General features: G+C 39.9%; 1 protein-coding gene across 7 annotated transcripts in view; it reads right to left on the bottom strand.

Moving 5' to 3' along the window:
• Positions 1–12,155, bottom strand: part of pltp (phospholipid transfer protein) — a 52,618-nt gene extending 40,463 nt beyond the window's left edge. For 3 of the 7 annotated variants that reach the window (XM_069884713.1, XM_069884715.1, XM_069884716.1), the window contains exons 1-5: positions 10,818–10,977; positions 6,053–6,173; positions 2,320–2,419; positions 2,114–2,242; positions 779–934 (exon numbers count right to left, since the gene is read on the bottom strand). In XM_069884713.1, the coding sequence (XP_069740814.1) occupies positions 779–934; positions 2,114–2,242; positions 2,320–2,419; positions 6,053–6,161 (494 nt within the window). In that variant the 5' untranslated portion in view covers positions 6,162–6,173; positions 10,818–10,977. Of the gene's footprint in view, positions 1–778; positions 935–2,113; positions 2,243–2,319; positions 2,420–6,052; positions 6,174–10,817; positions 10,979–12,027 lie in introns of those variants that run through there. The other 4 variants (XM_069884714.1, XR_011340046.1, XM_069884718.1 and 1 more) reach the window with 4 other exon arrangements.
• Positions 12,156–20,121: the final 7,966 nt, after the last annotated feature.

Raw genomic sequence — 20,121 nt, 5'->3', positions numbered from 1 at the left:
AATTTATTCAATTTTTGAAAAAATTCCCATTACAGGAATAGGTAGCGTTTGAAATAAATATTGCAATTGTGGAAATATATTAATTTTGATACAGTTTACTCTCCCTATTAGAGTTATTCGCAAGTCTTTCCATTTCTCTATCTTCTTGTATTTTTTCATTAATGGCTGATTTAAATTATTATTTATTCTGATGCCTAAATAACATATTGCCTGTACCTGTCATTTAAAAGGGGATTCTTTTTTTTTTACACTGTGTATAATTTACTGTATTCATTGGCATTACTTCACTTTTATCAAGAGTGAATATGACCTTATGTCTTGAGGGACCATTTTATTTCTATTCTAATTTTCTTCTCTGGGAACCAAGATGGATTAATTCAATTTTTAATGTTAACGATACAGAACAGTAGAAAGCCCTTCTGGCCCATGAGACCCATGCTGCCAAATTACACCAAATTAACCTACTAACCCCATATGTTTTGGAGGGTGGGAGAAAACCAGACCACCCAGATTAAACCCATTCAAGTCATAGGAAAAAGATACAAACTCCTTACAAATAATGATGGATTTGAACTTGAGTCATTGGCACTGTAATGACATCACACAAACCACTGCACTAACTGTGCCACCCATTGGGATTGGGATTATGCAGGTGTGGAAAATAACACTCATGCTAATGTGGTGGGTGCAAGGCAAGTTTCCTGGGTTCTAAGTCAATAGTTTCCCACGACAACTGTTATCAAACATACCGTGCCTCACGATAAAAATACATTTTTACCTGAAATTGCCATTAAACCTTGCATTCATTCTGGCAATGGAGGCTTTGCAGGACACCTTGCTTATCTTCATCTGCCCAGAATTACTCTTGGACAGATGTAGCAGAGTCCAGATGTTGACTCCTTCAGCAGAGGCATTAATCTGACCAATGTCCTGACTGGAATAATACAAAAATATTTTAGTACTGGCAAATCAAGCTCCAATTACATCCCCTGGTCACTGCCCCTCATCAACTCAACTCCTGACCACCATGTCCCTGCCCAATCATCAGTTTCTTGACCAATTTCCTGATCACCCCTTGATCCCTGACCAACGTTAACTTTTTTTTTAACCTTTGACCTGCTGAGATTCTCCAGCATTATGTTTTTACTTTAAACTTTTATTGACAATGATTCCTCATTATTATCTGAGTTCTGGGCAACCCCAACTCCTAAACAATTTTAACTTTGGTTACCCACCATTTCATCCTTCAAAGGCCTTTGGTGATAACCCTGTCCTCTTGCCATGTTACAATTCAATGTGACCTCACTCCAAGCCAGTATATTGGTCACGCATCAACCAATAGTTTGCTATCTTCTCCCCCACCACACTATCTACTTGACATTTGCTAACAGCATGACCAGTGGTTGCCCTACCCACTTCACACCAGTCACATTGGTGATTTCTGGTCATTTCATCTCCAAACACTGATCATGCCAAATCACATCCACTCCACCATTGACCCTCAGTCATTCCCCTCCTGTCATCATCACATCGTCCATAGTCCTGTGAATAACATCTTTATCCTTGCACATTCCTGCTGGCCCCAGACACAACCCAATACCTCCACTAATGATTCAGGTCATTAAGGAGGGTCCCCCCTCCTTAATAATATTCATTAGAAACCCTGAAATCAAACTACCCGCACATAATAAGATCTCACATGCAACAACATGAATTTGACTAGATGAGAGGAAGCTCCAAGGATAAATGTGTGTTATCAGCATTGTTGGGACTGTCTGACAGCTGGTCTACCATCAACTGTTCATTGAGAATATTTTCTCATCTTGTTCAGGAGAATTTATGGATTTCGAATGGGAGCTCTGATTTCTAAAGTAGTGTGGACTACTTTGCAAAGGCAGCAGATGCCCTTGGCTCACTTCCTGCTTCTGGAGGCTAAAGGAGAAATAGAATTCTGACCTTTAACAGTAGAGAGAGTTGGTGACTGTCAATGCAATGGTGAGACATAGCAGAGATTCATATTTCACAATGCAAGCAGGTGAACCAGAAGTGAGATATACAAAGCAACAGAACAGTACAGGTCAAGAAGGACAAGACAAGAATGAAGAGGACTCACAACAACCAGTACATCATTTTCCTCTGGAAGGTGATGCTGATGGATGCTTTCTTCATTTCAAAGAGTAGACCAGCATCATGTTGGAAGCTGAGGGTGGCATTAGATATATTCAGTTGAGTGATCTTCACCCTGTGAGATATCAAAATACAGAACTCAGTGATCCTGGTCCACAAGCAAATAGCAGCCAGCTCCTAGAAAACACTCACCCACTAATGGAATAATGGAATGGACCCTCTTTCCCAGAAAGATCCAAAATTGTGATATTTTCAACCTCTTCAGCAACAAACTTCAGTCCTTCATACTGAACTATAAAGAAAGAAGAATGTTCAGATGTGGTTTTAGTCAGCATAGCTTGTATTTCCTCCAAGATCTGCCCCAACTTTTGTTCATATTTGTATCAACTGGCTAGGAATAGTGTAGGTTATACTGCCATTCAATGCATACATGAATTTGTGTATGTATATCTTTGCAATGTGAGTGTATTGTGCATATGTGCCACCCGTGTACATGATCACGTGAGCATGATGTATAATATGATGGTGTCAATGTGCACGTATATGTGAGTGCTTGAGTGTGATGTGATTGTACATGTGAAGCTAAAGAACTTGTACTTGTGAATCTCCTTTCATGACCTTAAGATATACCAAACATCTTGCAACCAGTTAACTTTTCAGTGATGTGTGGCCACTGCTGCAAAATGGGGGAGAAAATATGTATGATGACTGCTGTTTTTTGTTCCTCTTTTTGAGGATACAAGGGTCACAAATCTCCAACTGCCCAGGAGATGGTGCTGGTGAAGCTCTGGGAAGCACAACAGTCTTAAGACTGAAGCCATTAACAAATTATTGCCAGGATATTTATGGAAAATCAAAAATCTTCTTCTAAGTTAGCATGACGTGGGGATATTCATGGGCTGATGAAGTTTCCATGTGCTTGCTGCCCTAACCTTACCAGGTGTTTGAGCCTGGTGACATAGAAACCTTATTGAGTAAACTATAGTGCCCGTACATGGTACACAGCACAATATTGTGCAGTATCGCTGTTGGAAGTTTATCATCAGCTTGAGAAACTTACCTAGGGTAATTGTGAGGGGTGATCACTAGCTTTCAAAAACTACAATATCTTTATTTTTGCATTTTGTTTGCTATGACTTCAAGCAATGGAAACTTTCCTTCTTGACATTGATCAATGTGCGTGTACTTAAAATGCTATATTTGTGTGTATATAGGGGTATTATGTTTTTTTAATATAACTTTATTTATTCATTCATCAAAGTTATTACATACAATTAAAAAAATACATATATTGAATGATAATTATTTTTTCCTATATAAAAAAAAGAAAACCCCCTTCCCCCTCTCAGCCAGCTCTCTTTAAGAGAGCCAAAGAAAAAAAGAAAACCAAAGAAAAAAAGAAAACCAAAATATATTTACTAAAATCTAATCAAGATAAATCTAAATGTAAATATTCTAAATATAAAAACCACTTATTAAGAAAAAAAGAATAATTATCATGTAAAACATGTAATTTTTTCCATTACCAAACAAGTTTTCATCTCATTATGCCATCTATTAATATCAATCATATTAGCATTTTTCCATGTACTTGCTATACATTTTTTCGCTACAGATAAAGCTAAATATACAAAAGCAATCTGAAATCTATTTAATCCCAAATCTTTCAAAGGCTTCAACTTACCCAACAAAAATATTGTCGGATCTAGAAGTATTTTAATCTTATACAGATGTTCAAAAACAATTGAATTGCTTTCCAAAAAGATTGCTAAGCAAACAACATGAAAAAAAGTTCCAACCGAATTACTGCACCTAAAACAAGAATCTGATTCACTAAAACCATATTTTTTTTTTTAAACTTTTCAGGTGTTAAATACAATTGATGTAAAAAATTATAATTAACCTAGTTGGGCTAAAATTGAGATGGCAAATATTTCTGAATTTGAAACACATCAATTTTTGTTTCGGTGGAATTTAAATTTATTACAACAATATAATGTGCCTATACTAAAACATTTAAGGAAGTTATGGATGAGGAAAAATAGAATGATAGATTTTAAGGGTAAATTACTGACTAACACCGTTATATAATAACCAACTTATTCCTTTTTCAATGTATAATCAATACTTATTACACTGGAAATCAAAAGGTATAAAAAACTTGGGGTATTGTTTTAAAGAAGGTCAATTTTTATCTTTTAATCAAATGTGAGAAATCTTTATTTATTATCAACTTCGATCTCTAGTTAAACAAATATTTGGTAGAAACATGATTTGACTAAATTTGAATCTTTTGTTGTGACTGTACCAAAGAAGGGATACATTTCATTGATGTCCCAAATATTACAGGGAAGTATGGAAAAAAAGGGATGGGATAGATCCAAGATTAAATGGGAAAAGGATATTAACTACTTTTTCTGAGGATGATTGGTTAGATATTTGTCATGATCGTGTTACTAGATTGATAAATGTTCATTATGCACGGGTATTATGTTCAAGTCAAAAGGATGTGTGTGTGTTATCAGGAACAATCTATATAAGTGCGCAAAAACTATCCTTATGTATACAGGATCTGTATGTTTGTTTATAGAGTATCCATCTGTCAAGAGGTTGTGCTTATAGTATGTTCATGTACATGCATGAAGAGCTGGCCGCTTTAGTTGCCCATTCAGAGCCAGCTCTTCAGCGCTTGACGTCCTGCTTTGCGGAAACTGCCAAAATGTTTGGCCTGGAAGTCAGCCTGAAGAAAACTGAGGTCCTCCATCAGCCAGCCCCCCCCACATCTCCATCGGGCACACAAAACTCAAAACGGTCAACCAGTTTACCTATCTCGGCTGCACCATTTCATCAGATGCAAGGATCGACAACGAGATAGACAACAGACTCGCCAAGGCAAATAGCGCCTTTGGAAGACTACACAAAAGAGTCTGGAAAAACAACCAACTGAAAAACCTCACAAAGATAAGCGTATACAGAGCCGTTGTCATACCCACACTCCTGTTCGGATCCGAATCATGGGTCCTCTACCGGCATCACCTACGGCTCCTAGAACGCTTCCACCAGCGTTGTCTCCGCTCCATCCTCAACATCCATTGGAGCGCTTTCATCCCTAACGTCGAAGTACTCGAGATGGCAGAGGTCGACAGCATCGAGTCCACGCTGCTGAAGATCCAGCTGCGCTGGGTGGGTCACGTCTCCAGAATGGAGGACCATCGCCTTCCCAAGATCGTGTTATATGGCGAGCTCTCCACTGGCCACCCACCGTGACAGAGGTGCACCAAAGAAGAGGTACAAGGACTGCCTAAAGAAATCTCTTGGTGCCTGCCACATTGACCACCGCCAGTGGGCTGATATCACCTCAAACCGTGCATCTTGGCGCCTCACAGTTTGGCGGGCAGCAACCTCCTTTGAAGAAGACCGCAGAGCCCACCTCACTGACAAAAGGCAAAGGAGGAAAAACCCAACACCCAACCCCAACCAACTAATTTTCCCCTGCAGCCGCTGCAACCGTGTCTGCCTGTCCCGCATCGGACTGGTCAGCCACAAACGAGCCTGCAGCTGACGTGGACTTTTACCCCCTCCATAAATCTTCGTCCGCGAAGCCAAGCCAAAGAAAGAAAGAAGTACATGCATATTTCCATGTGTGCTGCTTGTATGTATTTCCAAATGGACAAGTCCTGAGATGCAGTTAGGTTTCCCTTAATCTATTGTACCAAAGAATGGTGGGCATTACCATCATGTGAGATCCCCTCCTGATAACAGCTCATCACTTGCAGCTACTGGTTAGCGTGTGCAACCTCCCATTCTACAGATCCTTCTAACATTCAGTCATTTCAACTAACTTTCACTTTAATTGATCACAAAGTAAACTCTGTTTATTTAGTGATAAACAGCCCTGTTGTGAGCAAAGGCTGTGAGATCTTACTCATTGTCAGGCCCCTCTCAGTGATGCGGATGCGGCATCCAGGATTGAAGCTCGTTGCGATACTCAAACCCATCAGGAGTAACAAGCCAGAGACCCAGCAAGCCATCATCTCCCAATGTACCTGCAGGGCAAGGAAGTGGCATCTTAAAACCCTCAAGACATTAGCAATAGACATAGGCAGGACAAAGAGCAACTGTATCCTCCATGGTAATTGTCCAGGCCAGCCAGCCCTGTTTCCTCTGCTGAAGGAATTCTTCCCCACTCATTGAATCTTCATTCAGGAAACCATTCAGCCCCTCCTATTCCATACATAGAAATGAGAGAAGACTATTCATCACAGAAACAGGCCTTTTACTCTGTTATACAGGAATAGGAAGCGGCAACTCAGACTCTCAAGTTTTTTTTTAAACTCAAGAACAGGAGACTTTTGGCCCCTCAAGCATTTTGTACAGAAGGAATTTCAGGTTTACTGGTAATGATAGAATGAATAAAATCAATATTGATCAAGCTAGGATTATTAGAGAAGTGAGTGGAGGTTAAGAATCAGAGAAGATGGCAAAGCTTTGAAAGATGCAGAAAATATGAAAAGAACTTTACACCTCAAGTATTGTTTACCAAGAGCCAATGCAGATCTACATACACAAAGATGATGACGTCATAGGTTATTGTCAGCAAATACAGGAGTATTAGCACAGTTGGCCACAGAACAAATATAATAGAGGGCATTAGTGTAACCGTAGGGGAGCAGTGGCATATTTATGGAAAATAGAGCCTATGGCAGGGTTGGCCAATGTCAAAATAAACACCAACAAGAAGGTCTCGCAAGACCTTGCCTTGGTGTTGGCATTGTATAATTGAGAGGAAGGAGGATGGGTGTTCCAGTTGTGGAAGAAACAGGTGCAAGTTCCTTGGATGTCCACAATAGCTCTCAGGAGGGTAGGAAGGGGCACAATAACTCATTTGGGGAGGCATGGCCCATGCATGCCCAACCCCACCCCCCCCCCCCCCCCCATGATGCCGACCCTGTGTATTGGGTCAGTAAGTACATGGTTGAATGGTTAGCAGTGGAGTCATCAAGAACAGGAATGATGATTGATGGTAAGATTCTGAGAGCAGAGGGGTAACAGGTTAATTATTAGGGTCAAAGTTAGAGTCAGTGAGTGAAAAAAAAATTAAAAAAGAGCAAATGTTGGTATCGGAAATAAAAACAAAAAATGCTTAAGACATTCTAGGGCCAGACTGCATCCATGGAAAAATAAACAATGAATGTTTCAGGTGTTATGAGTCCAGAGGACCCAAAAACCTAGCTGCGATAGAAATTCACCAAGACAAATGGTTACTTAAACAAAAGTTGCTTTTAATTATCTTTAAACTTGAAAACAGGATCAAACTTTAACATTACTATTAACTTACTTAACCCCCTTCTAATTCCAAGCGCACATGTAAGTTCAGAAAAGTTCTTTGATTCAAAGTCCAATCTCACTTCTCATCCCTCCAAAGTTTACTGGTATCAGGTAATTCTTATACTGTGCACAGAATTTAACATTTATAAATTTCACCAGGCTTTGGTGCTTGAAAGGTGAATGGTTACCACTCAGGAAGGTTCTTGTCGGTTTTTAGAGAGAGAGATTTGTTGCTCTTTGAACACCCACAACTGATTCCTTCTGATCAGCCACTTCAGTGTCTTGCTGAAGAAACTTGCCCCATGTAGAGCTCGTCGAAAGAACCAAAGACTTGTTGATCCAAACCAAGGCTTTTATTAGCAAAAGACAGGAGCTCTTCACAGGTGGCTGACCAGACCGGAATGATCTGACCTGGCTAGGGACACAACCCTTTAAGGCCCAGACAGTAGGTGTGGCTAAGCTCTCAGCCAATCGCTGTAAGCACAGTCATTACATACTCTAGATACTGTAACTATATACATTGGTGATAGGTGTGTACTATATCACAATCCATCAGGGTTTTCCAGATATAACCTTTCTTTCAGGTCACCACAGAGTTACTTTTTCCTGTTTCTCTTATTTCAAGTGAAACATTATACAGCCAGCCATCTCCTCTTGTATGGACCACATGGGCTTTGAGCAGGCTGAACCTATCTTCAAAATGGTTTTTTTCCACAAACTTGCCAGCTTGTCCTGTTCCAGTCCCAGCTGCTGCTGCTGAACTGTAGAACTCAATTCTCTCTTAGAAAAAACTACATGACCCTCAGACTGCAGCAGTGGACCCAATCTTCTGAGTTTGTTCATCTTTTGCTTTCCAAAACAATAATCCATTCCTCCACAACATGTCCAATTAACACCTACTTGTAAAGTCCTTATAGGCATTCTTCAAAGTTTTTACAAAGGCACCTGGAGCCTGGACTGTCTGGCTTGAGCAGAGCTCTGGCATTTTATTCTGGCGATCTATTTTGAGGGGCTTGTTTCTGTATGTGACCTAAACTAAAAAAAACCTGCCACAATTTATCTCCTTTAAAACATATCTATACATAATATAAAATATAACATAATCTGTCACACAGGTCTGGGATATTTCAGAAATGGAAAGGAGAGAAAACAAATTAGTTTAAAGTAGCAGAGAAGATGAGAAAGGGAATTGATGAAATAAATGGAATGTCTAATAAGATGAGACTGGCCTTTAAAATTAGGTTAAATAGTTTTGTTGCTGATATTAAGAATTTGGGCTATGCTCTTCCAGACAGAGTTCCAAACTCCCACCATCACTCACTACATGAAATAATTTTAATTAATTTCCTCCCCAATCCTTCTACCAATTACTTTACATCTATATTCCTAAAGTTTGATTCCACAACTGAGGAAAGTGAATTCTTCCAATAAACTTTAATAGACTCCTTACAATTTTCTTTTGCACTTCCAAGAACAACTACTTCTATTAATCTAATTATTCCTCATGGCTTCAATTTTCCAATCCTGGCAAATTCCTTTCAAGTCTATTCTGCATTCTCATCAGTGCAATTATATTTTGGTTGCAAAGTGATGACCTGAATTTTAAGCAGTACTTAAACTGTGGTCTAACTAGAGTGTTCTACAGTTCTAACACAACCTCTCCTCTTTTATATACTGTACCTTAGTTAATAAAAGAAGAAATTTCCATTTTTTTCTTTAACCACCTAGTGTCCTGTCGTGTTATCGACAAAGACATAGAAACATACACTTTGAGATTCCTCTGTTTTACCATTACATTAAATATTCTCCCATTTATTGTATATTCCCTGACCAAATGCATTACCCACACTACTTATTTGCCATTATTCAGTGCAACACAATCAAGATTACAAAATATTGTGTTACTGTGGTGAGAGCTGGAATTTCTTGTGCACGGAAGTCAAAGTAAACAGGAAGGAATATGGAAAGTTGGCCTTTAACAAGGTGTGCAGTGTCTAAAAGTATGAAGCAGCTTAACAGAGCATTGGCATGACCTCACCTGGAGTATAGCTTCCTACCTTATTGTCGATATTTAAAGAAGGATATAATCATCCTTTATGGAGGTAGTGCAGAGAAACTACACTAGGGTGATTCTTGGGATGATAGGATTAACAAGGGAGGTTGGTACAAAGCATTGGAGCTTAGAAGAATAAGAGCTCTCTACCATTGAGAGATATGGAGTCATGAATGTATTCAGAGAATGACAGACATTTGAACCATAAAAGAGTCAGGGGCATGGAGAAAACAGGTAAGTGGTGTTGAGGTTGAGATTAGATCAGTCATAAATATTGCTTGAGGAGCTGATTAGCATGCTCCTGCACTTGCTTATTGGGCTCTTTGTCCAAAATAGTTCAAAGCTTCCCTCTACACCCGACACTGTTAACTGCACAACCAACTGCAGATCACCAAAAATCAATACTGTCAGTTCTGGTTCAGTGTGACACTGATATTAAGGCTTTGTCCTGGGTCAGTGCAATTAATCTTCTGTGTAACTCTGGCACACTTTCTGAGGTCAGTATGATCTTGGTACTCTCTCCCTGTCAGTGTGACTGTGGTATACTCTCTGACCTAGGTCAATGTGACCCTGATACATACTCTTTGATCTGGGTACATTGTGATCCTGATACTCTTTCCTGGGTCAGCATGACCCTTAGACTTGTGCTCTGACCTGGGTCAGTGTGACCCTGATGCATACTCTCTGATCTGGGTCCATTGTGACCTGATACTCTTTCCTGGGTCAGCGTGACCTTATACTTACGCTCTGACCTGGGTCAATGTGACCTTGGTTCTCTGCCTCTGGTCAAGGTGACCCTTGTACTCTCTGTCCTGGCTCAATGTGACCCTGGCACTCAATGTCCTAGATTAGCGTGACCTTAGTACTGTCTGTCACAGGTTAGTGTGACCCTTGTAATCTTGGACCTAGAACAGTCTGACTTTGTATTCTCTGTCCTTGGTCAGTTGAATCTTTGTACTCTGCTCTGAATCAGTGTGACTCTGGTTTTCTCTGTCAAGGGTCAATGTGACCCTGGTACGCTGTCCTGGTTCAGTGTGACCCTGCTTTGACTTTTTCTTTCCCTGTCAGTGTATTATGGAATGGTAAGATGCTTGTTCAAAGCCCTGTATGAATGCTCTAATCAAATTATTACCTTGCCTGTCTGCTCTCACAGAGCTGGGATCCTGATGCTGAGCCCTGGCCATCTCTCCCAGGAACAGTGGGATTCCGTCACAAAGTGACCCAAACGATGTATTCTCATATTCCTCACACCATCTAAACACAAACGTACCACACAAAAACAGCTGGAAAATGCTTTAAAAAATCGTACTTATCCCAGTGAAGTGTCAGTCTCTCGCCTTCAAGGGTGTTCTGTTGTGAGAGGATTGCAGATTCAGACAACTGTGAAAGTGAACAGCAGGAGTTGATCTCTCCAAACACAAGATCTTTGATCATTACTCCCTCCCCCTTCCCCAGTTATGAGCGAACGTTCACGAACCGTAGCTATTTGGTGACCTCTGACCCCTCCAAACTCCCTCCTCACTTCATTTTTCAGAACCAATGGCATCAGATCAACCCATTTTTCAGTAAACAGCTTTGGGGTCACTGAGAGTTCTGTGTAGCAACATAGGCTGGGAGACCACTGTCAGAAACAAAAAGGCTGATTGTCCTGATGAATGTCGTCATGCAGAAGCTTTACAGCAAAAACACAATACTGGAGAAACTCAGCAGGTCTTTACAGCAATGTGCAGTGCCAGTTCACATCCAGAGCTCTCTGTGGGAGGCTGAATTCTCAAAACTGGGTGCAGAACACACAAAAGAAAGCAGAATAAGAGAGCTGGGCTGTAGACGGGTCAATCTCTCAGCCCTTGCTGGGTAACCAGGCCAAGCATTGTCATCTCTTTTGGCTGGGAGGTGAGTTTATGTCAGACCCCCAGATGATGTAACCCTTTTCATCCACTTTTGGGGTCCTGATCATGCAGTCTTCTGGTGGAGGCGCAGGTTCTTCAGGAACCCAGGCCAGTAACCAGGTATTGTTGACTCTGACTGGATGTGATCTTAAAGGTTTTGTTACATGACTTCATTTCAAACAGTGACTCTCATGTTTCTTCCCCTCCCTCTCTGATACAAAGGCAAGCCATTCTCATTGCTCAACTGAGTGAATGTTTACTTCCAATCAGTCTGTTGATCTCACTTCCAATAAGCATGTCTTACTCATCAGCTGCTTGGGCTCTGCTCGTAAACTCTAGGAGATAGTGTGTGTACTTCATTCTGGTTATGCACTTTGTGCCTGCTGGTAAACATTAATCATTACCTATACACATAGTCTCCATCTGTATAGAGTTGTGCCTATAAACAAACCACACCGATTGATTGTACACCAAGTACAGTCATGACAAATTGCAGCTACTCATACACAATAAGCCATGAACAAGAATCCTTGAAGAAGGCCTCAGGCCTGAAACATCAGCAATATAGTCTCCTTTTTATGTTTTTTTTACATACAACATTATTTTTCCATTGTCAATTTTCACACTTACCTTCCGGAGTGGCTGTTCAGACAGAACAACTAGTGTACAGATATCGCTGCGTTTCAACTAAGTGTGGTACTTAAGTAGGCTGGGCGCGGGTTGATGTCACCATTATGTCGTATTCATTAGCCCATTGTTGCAGACCGCCTGCAGTTCAGTTTAGACTGCAGCAGTCCACAATGTCTAGTGGTGATGCAGGTAAAATATTGGAATGGGAATGAGTCACTCATTTCTGTTCCAATCTTTTTACACAGACTGGGAATTTGGAAATAATTTCCTGGAATGCAGTGGCTGTGTAAAAAACATAATAGAAGCTAAAAAGCTGAGTTCCTCCAACAACAGTTTGTTTTTACTCCAATCACAGTATCTGCAGACTTTCATGTTTCACTCATGAATACTAGCTGAACCTGTATGCTTGACATAAACGCTGACTCTTTCTTTTGTCAGAGGGGCTGCTCATCCTGACATTGAGAGAAGTATTGGGCAGTCTTTTCTGACACTGATTTTGTCTGAGAAAGGTTCTGTTGTTGTCGTGAAGAAACAAGAGACTGCAGATACTAGAATCTAGAGTAAAAAAGGACAAACAGCTGGAGTAACTCAGCAAGTCAGGAAGCACCTATAGAGGAAAATGGGGAGTTGATGTTTCATGTTGAAACCCTGCTTCAGGACCTGGCTTGAGAAATGGCTTACTGTAATAGGGCTTAGAATAATGCTGGTCTCTGAGGTCTGGTATTGAGTATGAGGAAAATGTAACCTCTCCTTTAGAGCTGGCTGAGTGTGGAGGACTTTTGTCTCCCAGGTGTTTAATACAAAGTTTCCTTGAAGGAATCAACAACAGTTTGTAATTCAGTTTGGAAGTATACAAATGCCATCTATACACTGTAACTCAGGTTGAATTGACTACAATTCTGGACTGGAGGGTGAACAGATTTCAATATAAGGGATTATTACTGCAAGATGCAGTATCCCAGTGAGGAAGATTGAGAAGAGGATTGGGGAAATGGTGGCAGGGATCATAGCTTGTACAATATAGTGAAACAGATGGATGATGGTGATGAATTTTGAAGACAACCAACTTTGAGGAATTCATAATTCCTTTCTTGACAGAGGTGAGGTTAAAAAAGGCCATGGACAGTGTTTGGTAGTGTTCCCACATTTTCATTCGCTATTCAACATCCTACTGTTTTTGCAGTATAATTCATCAGTATTGCAGTAAAGATCTCCTGTTGATGTATTAGGGTTGATTGAGTTTAAAATTAAAATTAAATATGATGAAAATAGTTAGCAGTCAGGCCACATCTGTGGGAAGAGAAACAGAGTTAACATTTCAGGTCAAAGACCCTTTGTTGTTAATTTGACTGTTGCTGGGTTACAGATCTTCAGTTATTCAAAATCTTTAGAATTCCACTATTAATGCTGTACAGTTCTCCCATCACTAGAATATAAGTTCATCATTGCTGGGGATTATTTACATTGCTGTTAGGTTACAGTTGTACTTCACCAAAATACTGTTTTACCATTAGTTGGTGTTCATTTATTGTTGCTAGGATACAGCTAGGCTACAGATCCAATAGTGTAATGAAATTCTTTAATTGTTCAGATTGAGGGCAGTCTATATCTGTTTAAGAGATTCACCATTGCTGAGGAGATTTTTTTTTTTATTTTTGAGGTGCTCTCTTTCTATTGTAGCTTCAATGGTTTGGTTTCGTCAGTTCAGAAATATTCCCATTCGGCAATGTTATAATCCTTTAGAAATATAGAAATAGGAACAGAAATAGGCTCTTCGGCCTTTCAGAACTGCTCCACCATTTGTCATGATCATAGCTGCTCTTCAACTTTCAATACCCTGTTCCCTCCTTGTCTCTATAGCACTTTATTTCTTGGAATATAATTACTTGGCCACTGCTGCCTTTTCTGATAGAGAATTCCACAGGTTCATAATCTTCGATGGCTGATGGATTTCCTCTTGATGTATCAGTTTCTTCTTGTATCCCGAAGGTGTGAAGGATGGTCAATTAATTGGTTACAGTTGGTTGCTCCTAGTGCATGAGTAAGTGGTAGAATCTGGGGGTCGAGTGTGGGAGTTGATAGGAATGTGAGGAAAATCAAATAGGATTAGTGTAAATGGGTGTTTGCTGGTCAGCATGTGTCAGTAGGCTGAAGAGGCTTGTTCTATGCTTACTGACACGAGTTGCACATTGCAAAGTTGCTGCTCCACTATGATTAAGGACAGTGGGTGGTGATTTTCATTTGGGATATTACTTTTATTTGCCATGGAAGATTTCTACTGTTGCCAGGTTGTCCTTCCACCAAAATTGGCGTACATTTCTAATGAGGCTGTGATATAGTTCCATTATACAGGGATTCCCATGCTATAGCTATTTGGTTAACAGAAATTGACCCTTACAAAATTCACAAATCTTTACTCAGTAATTTGAGATACAGAACAAAATTCACTCACAAAATCTATGATAAAAAGTTAAATACATTATTTATTTCAATTCGACTTTCAAGATATATGAACAGATGATACAGCTTTAGTGTGACATAAAATCATAAATACAATCAATTCATGCAGAACATAACCTCCTCTCCCCACCAGTACCTCTTGGAACACAGGTGTTGCCTGCATTCAAATACCATTCTGCTATAACTGTGGTACAGTATCATCATTTGTGGAGTACAGTTCTAATGTTGCTGAAGTTTGATTCAAACTGGTTAACTACTTCCTTTAGTTGGGTACTGTTGTAATGCTCTACATTCATTGGAGTTTTTTTTCTATATTTTCAGTATTCCACTTCACTTTTTTTAAATTTAAAGATCTAGAACAGGAACAGGGCCTTCTGACCCATGAGCCCATGCCACCCATGTGACAAATTTACTTAATCTAGTATGCCTTTAGAATATGAGGGGATACTGGACCATCCGGAGGAAACCCATGTGGACACAAAGAGAATGTATAGACTTCTTACAGACAGTTCTGGATTCGAACCTGGATCGTAGGTGCTGTAATAGAATTGACCTAATTGCTACACTAACCTTGACACTCTTTACGGAGGTAAATTCCACTGCAGTCAGGGTTAGCTCTGCACTGGTGAGCCAGTACTACTATTTCTGGGATACATTTCTAAACCCTGCGTTAGAAATTCAGGAATTGGTGCTCCCAGAGGAGAGTGCAAGGGTGGTGAATCTCCAGGATACCTCAGTATGATGGGTCTGCCCTGCAGCATTGCCAGAGAAAAAGATGAGAGGTTGCTGCCATTTCTGAAGATGCAGTGCTGTCAATAGCAAGCAGGCCTGCTTAGGCTGGAACTAAAATCAACTGGAAAACAGGATGAGGGGAAAGGAAGCAGCAGTTTGTAACCACCTCAAAGCAGTAGCGGGCCTGTGCTCCTCCCCCCTTTCCCTTCCCTCCCCTATCCACTCCCCCCTGGTTCCATACCCTGCCACCAACTTCTTACTCGGGCATTTATCTCAACTTGGCTCAGGCCTGAAAGGTTGACTGTCTGTTGCTTTCCATGGTTGCTGCAGGGCCTGCTGAATTCCTGCAGTACTTTTTTGTGTATTATTCCAGTTCTCCAGTAACTGTCAACTCATTGTTTATCCAGTAGCAAGCTGCCTCCTTTTTCACACCTTGGGTTCCTTTTCTTGCATTCCACTCCACATTGTATAAACTCTTACATTCCAGATCAAATTCCCAATAGTCCCAGTGAGAAAATCTGGGAAAGTTGCAGCAAGTAGCAAGAGAACAGTCAAGAAAGCCTACCTGCCACTGACCTGCACTGGTTGCCATAGTCCTGCAGGCCACAGCAAACCCCCTTCATGGACAGAAGGCAAAAGGTTAGTGTGGAGGATGCTATTGTTAGTGTTATGTTCAGTGCGACGAACTACTACTGCGTCAGTGAACGGAGTTAAAATTCGGCAGTCTGTAAGGAGTTTGTATGTTCTCCCTGTGTCTGAATGGGTTTTCTCTCACATTCTAAAAATGTATTGGGTTAGAAGGTTGATTGATCACATGGAAATATTTGGGTGGCGTGGGCTCGTGGGCCAGTACGTACTGTTTCCATGCTGTATCTCTATGTTAATTAACATTAATTAAAAGTTAATAAAAAAACAGTAATCAGCATGTGACATATCACAATCAGTGAAAGTGATCTGAAACAGACACATAATTACAGCAAGGAGGCTAATAACTAACCACAAATGGACAACATAATATTTGGGGAACTAAGCTATCCCTTCACAGATAAACTTCAGACTGAAGCAGTTTAATTTTGAACACCAACCTTCACCCTCTATAGGTAAATATTGAGTGAAAAAGTACAAAAAAACTTTTAAAGATTCACCTGCTGTGTCTTTTTATAGTCTGCTCCAGAGGTCACAACTCAGTGCAAAACATTCACTTTCCCTATCCACATTTTCTGATGAGGCTTACATTCAAATCAGATCTATGTCCTTGCTGTGGATGCGTCAGGAAGAATAATCCCCTTAATTCCACTGTTTTAACTGTACCTCATTGACTCCTTATGTGCAGTTTCATCACTCCAAAGGAAATGGGCCAATCACAATTTTTCTCAAGTAACAATTGGGTCTAGAGCAGTGATTCCCAACTTTCCCTTCCCACTCATATACTACCTTAAGCAATCCAATGGTATAGCGATTACTTAAAGTAGTATGTGAGTAGAAAGAAAAATGTTGAGAACCACTGTTCCAACACAAATCTCACCCTGGCCCCAGCAACCCACGCGACCAAGCCTTCGTCACAAACTCTCTCTGTAGCTCCTTTCACTCTCCACCTCCACCCTCTGAATTCCCCTACCCTTCACTCCCCCCTCCCCTTGGATCCTTCCTACCCCCCCACCTCCTGATCCACCCCATCCTCCACCCAACCCTGATACTCCCACCCTATTGACCCCTTCCTCCAACCCCTGACTAGTTTTTCCATCCCCTCTGACCTTCCCCTCTCAGAGAATGAACACTTGGTCCTCAATAGAGGTCTCACCTTTGACTCCCTTCACCCATTTGCTTGAGTTCCACGCTGAATTCTTCTTTCATTGGCTCCGTCCTGTGCCCACTTCTACAACCATGATTCTCCACTCCCCCACCACCACCCCCCCCAACTACAAACTGCTTCTCCCTTTTTAAACCTTCTTCCTGCTTCTGGACACCTCGTTCCAGCATTCTGCCTGCTCTGGACCTTTATATTTCCAATTGTCTTTGAGCCATCAAACACCTCAAATTCACTACTCCCTTCACTCATTCCAATCTTACCTCCTAGGAACACCTGGCCCTCCACCATCTCTGCACTAATCCCAAATTCACCATCAAACCCGTAGACAAGGGTGCTGTTGTTTTGGTCTGGCACACCAACCTCTATCTGGATGAAGCTGACTACAACTCTCAGACACCTCCCCTTACTTACCCCTCCAACAGCACCCCACTAAAACCATTGTCTCATACACTATGAACTCATTACTTCCAGTCATCTCCCTCATATGGCCTCCAACCTTGTTTTAGTATCCTGCTTTGTCTGGTTCTCTCTCTACCAAAGATTCACAAACCCAGTTGTCCTGGCAGACCCATCGTTTCTGTGTGTTCCTGCCCCACCAAACTGGTATTTGCTTACCTTGACTCCCGGTCCAGTACCTCCACCAACCAGTCCCCCTCCACCAACACACTCCTCCTCCTCCTCTGGCAGATCTTGTCCTCGCCATCAATAACCTCCTTTGACTCATACCACTTTCTCCAAGTCAAAAGAGTAAGTAAATGTAATATTACAAAGTTATTATTTAATTGTTAATGAGCTTACATTTTATATTTAGTTGATTCTGGCTGCTGTTGCTCCTCAGGTCACATGACCTCTCTTGCTCCCATCAGCTTCTAGCTGCTGCCTTGTGTCTTTTTAAATTCTAATTGCTGCTGCACTATTAGCTTTATTTTCATACTATTTAGACTGTATAGAGTATAGAATAATTAGTTTAAATCTACCTATGTGGAGTATGTTGTATGAGCAAAGTAGTTTTTATTTATCATTTTCAAACTCTAACTATACAATTAAGTATTCCCCTACACATACTCTGTCACCTGTCATATCTTGTTCCCTAATAGGAGATCTAGTATTGCATCCTCTCTAGTTGGTATCTCTATATATTGATTTAGAAAACTTTCCTGAATACATTGGACAAACTCCAAGCCATCCAGCCCTTTTACAATATTGGAGTCCCACGTGGAAATATGTGGAAAGTTAAAATCTCTGACAATCACAACCTTGTGTTTCCTGCAGCTGTCTGCTATCTCTCTCTAGATTAGTTCCTCTAATTTTCAATGACTATTGGGCAATTTATCATACACAATAATGAGTGTGGTGATTCCTTTCCCATTTCTCAGCTCCACCTCAGTAGCCCTCTGGTCTGTCCTGTCTGAGGACAGCTGTGATATTTTCCCTGACAAGCAATGCCTTCCCACCACCCCCCCCCCACCCCCACCATTCTTTTTTTTTGAATATTTTATTTAAAGTTTTTCATCCATGTAATTATAATTGTACTGAGTCAATACTTAATTGAATTTAAAAGATACAATGATTACATGGTATTGAACTACCCCCCCCTTTCCAGCCCTCCCCTCCCTCTTACCCCCTAACTAATATAAAAGATAATAATACCAATATACAATATATAGTTATATAAAAAGAGAAAGAAAAAGTGTAAAGAAAAAAATAATATCAATCTGGATTGCACAAAGGGTTGGCTCACACATTGGAATCTTACAGTATTTATATTAAAAGACTTTCGGGAGAAAGATTATTACACGTCTTAAGAGGCTGGAAATACATATTTATCCCTAAAAGTTGCATATATGGGCTCCAAATTTGTACAAAAGTTGAATATTTCTTCAACAAAGAGTATAATCTCCTTGTGGAAGGGCATAACTTCGCTTTTATCCTAAATTACTTCATAACCTGAAATCTTGCCATATTCTTCCAAATTTAAATGTAATTTATGTAAGGAGATCTCTGGTTCAGTCAAATAGTCAAAACATTGTCTGCAAATAAACTAATCTTATACTCCTCATGACCAATCTTGAATCCCTTAATTTATAAATCACTCCTAATTATTTAAGGTTCTGTAGTTAAAATAAACAAAGCTGGAGATAAAGGACAACCTTGTCTACTAGATCTTGTCAAATAGAATTGATCAGAAATTTGTCCATTAGTTACTACTTCCACCTTAGGATTTTTATAAAACTGCCTTGATCCAATTTTAAAAAATTTGTTCAAACCCAAATTTACCTATAAACAAAAAAAATCCCTTTTCAACCTATCGAAAGCCTTTTTAGCTCCCAATGCCACCACTACACTTAAAGCTTTCTTCTTTTATGATAAATGTATAATACTAATTAATCCGGCTATACTCTCTGCCAATTGTCTCTTTTTAACAAATCCTGTCTGGTCCATGTTTATTAATTCAGGCAATAATTTAGTGACTCTGTTTGCCAGTATTTTACCCAGTTGTTTATAATAGGCATTCAGTAATGAAATAGGTCTGTAAGAAGAGGGTTTCAAAGAATCTCTATTTTGTTTTTGGTATCACAATAATTATCACTGTTGAAAAAGAATCTGGAAGAGTATAGGTTCTTGATGCTTGATCCAATATTTCCATAAAAATAGGAATCAATTTGTCTTTGAATTCTTTATAAAATTCAGGTGGAAAACCATCCTCCCTCAGAGAATTATTACTTTTTAATGAACATTGCTTTCTTTACCTCAAATTGTGTAATTTGTGCACTTATTTCTATTTGTTTTTCCAAGTCTAGTGTGGGTAAATTTATTCTTGATAAATATTTTATTATTGTCTTTTGAAGACTCCGAGCTATATAGTTTAGAATAAAAGTTTTGAATGTTTCATTTATTTCTCGAGATTTATAACTAATAGCATTAAAATTATTTTTAACTGAATTGTTCTTGATGCCTGATCAGATTTCAGTTGCCATGCAATGTGCACATTCACCCAATTCATAATATCTATTTAGTTTTTGTAATTATTTTTTCAGATCTTTTTACAATATTTTCATTTCTTGCTCCAACTGATCTACCTCTTTTATATA

The sequence above is a fragment of the Narcine bancroftii genome, chromosome 6 (genome assembly GCF_036971445.1).
Source record: "Narcine bancroftii isolate sNarBan1 chromosome 6, sNarBan1.hap1, whole genome shotgun sequence".
Taxonomy (NCBI): domain Eukaryota; kingdom Metazoa; phylum Chordata; class Chondrichthyes; order Torpediniformes; family Narcinidae; genus Narcine; species Narcine bancroftii.
Note: the sequence above shows the minus strand (reverse complement) of the source record. Positions and strands in the feature narration are given on the sequence as shown.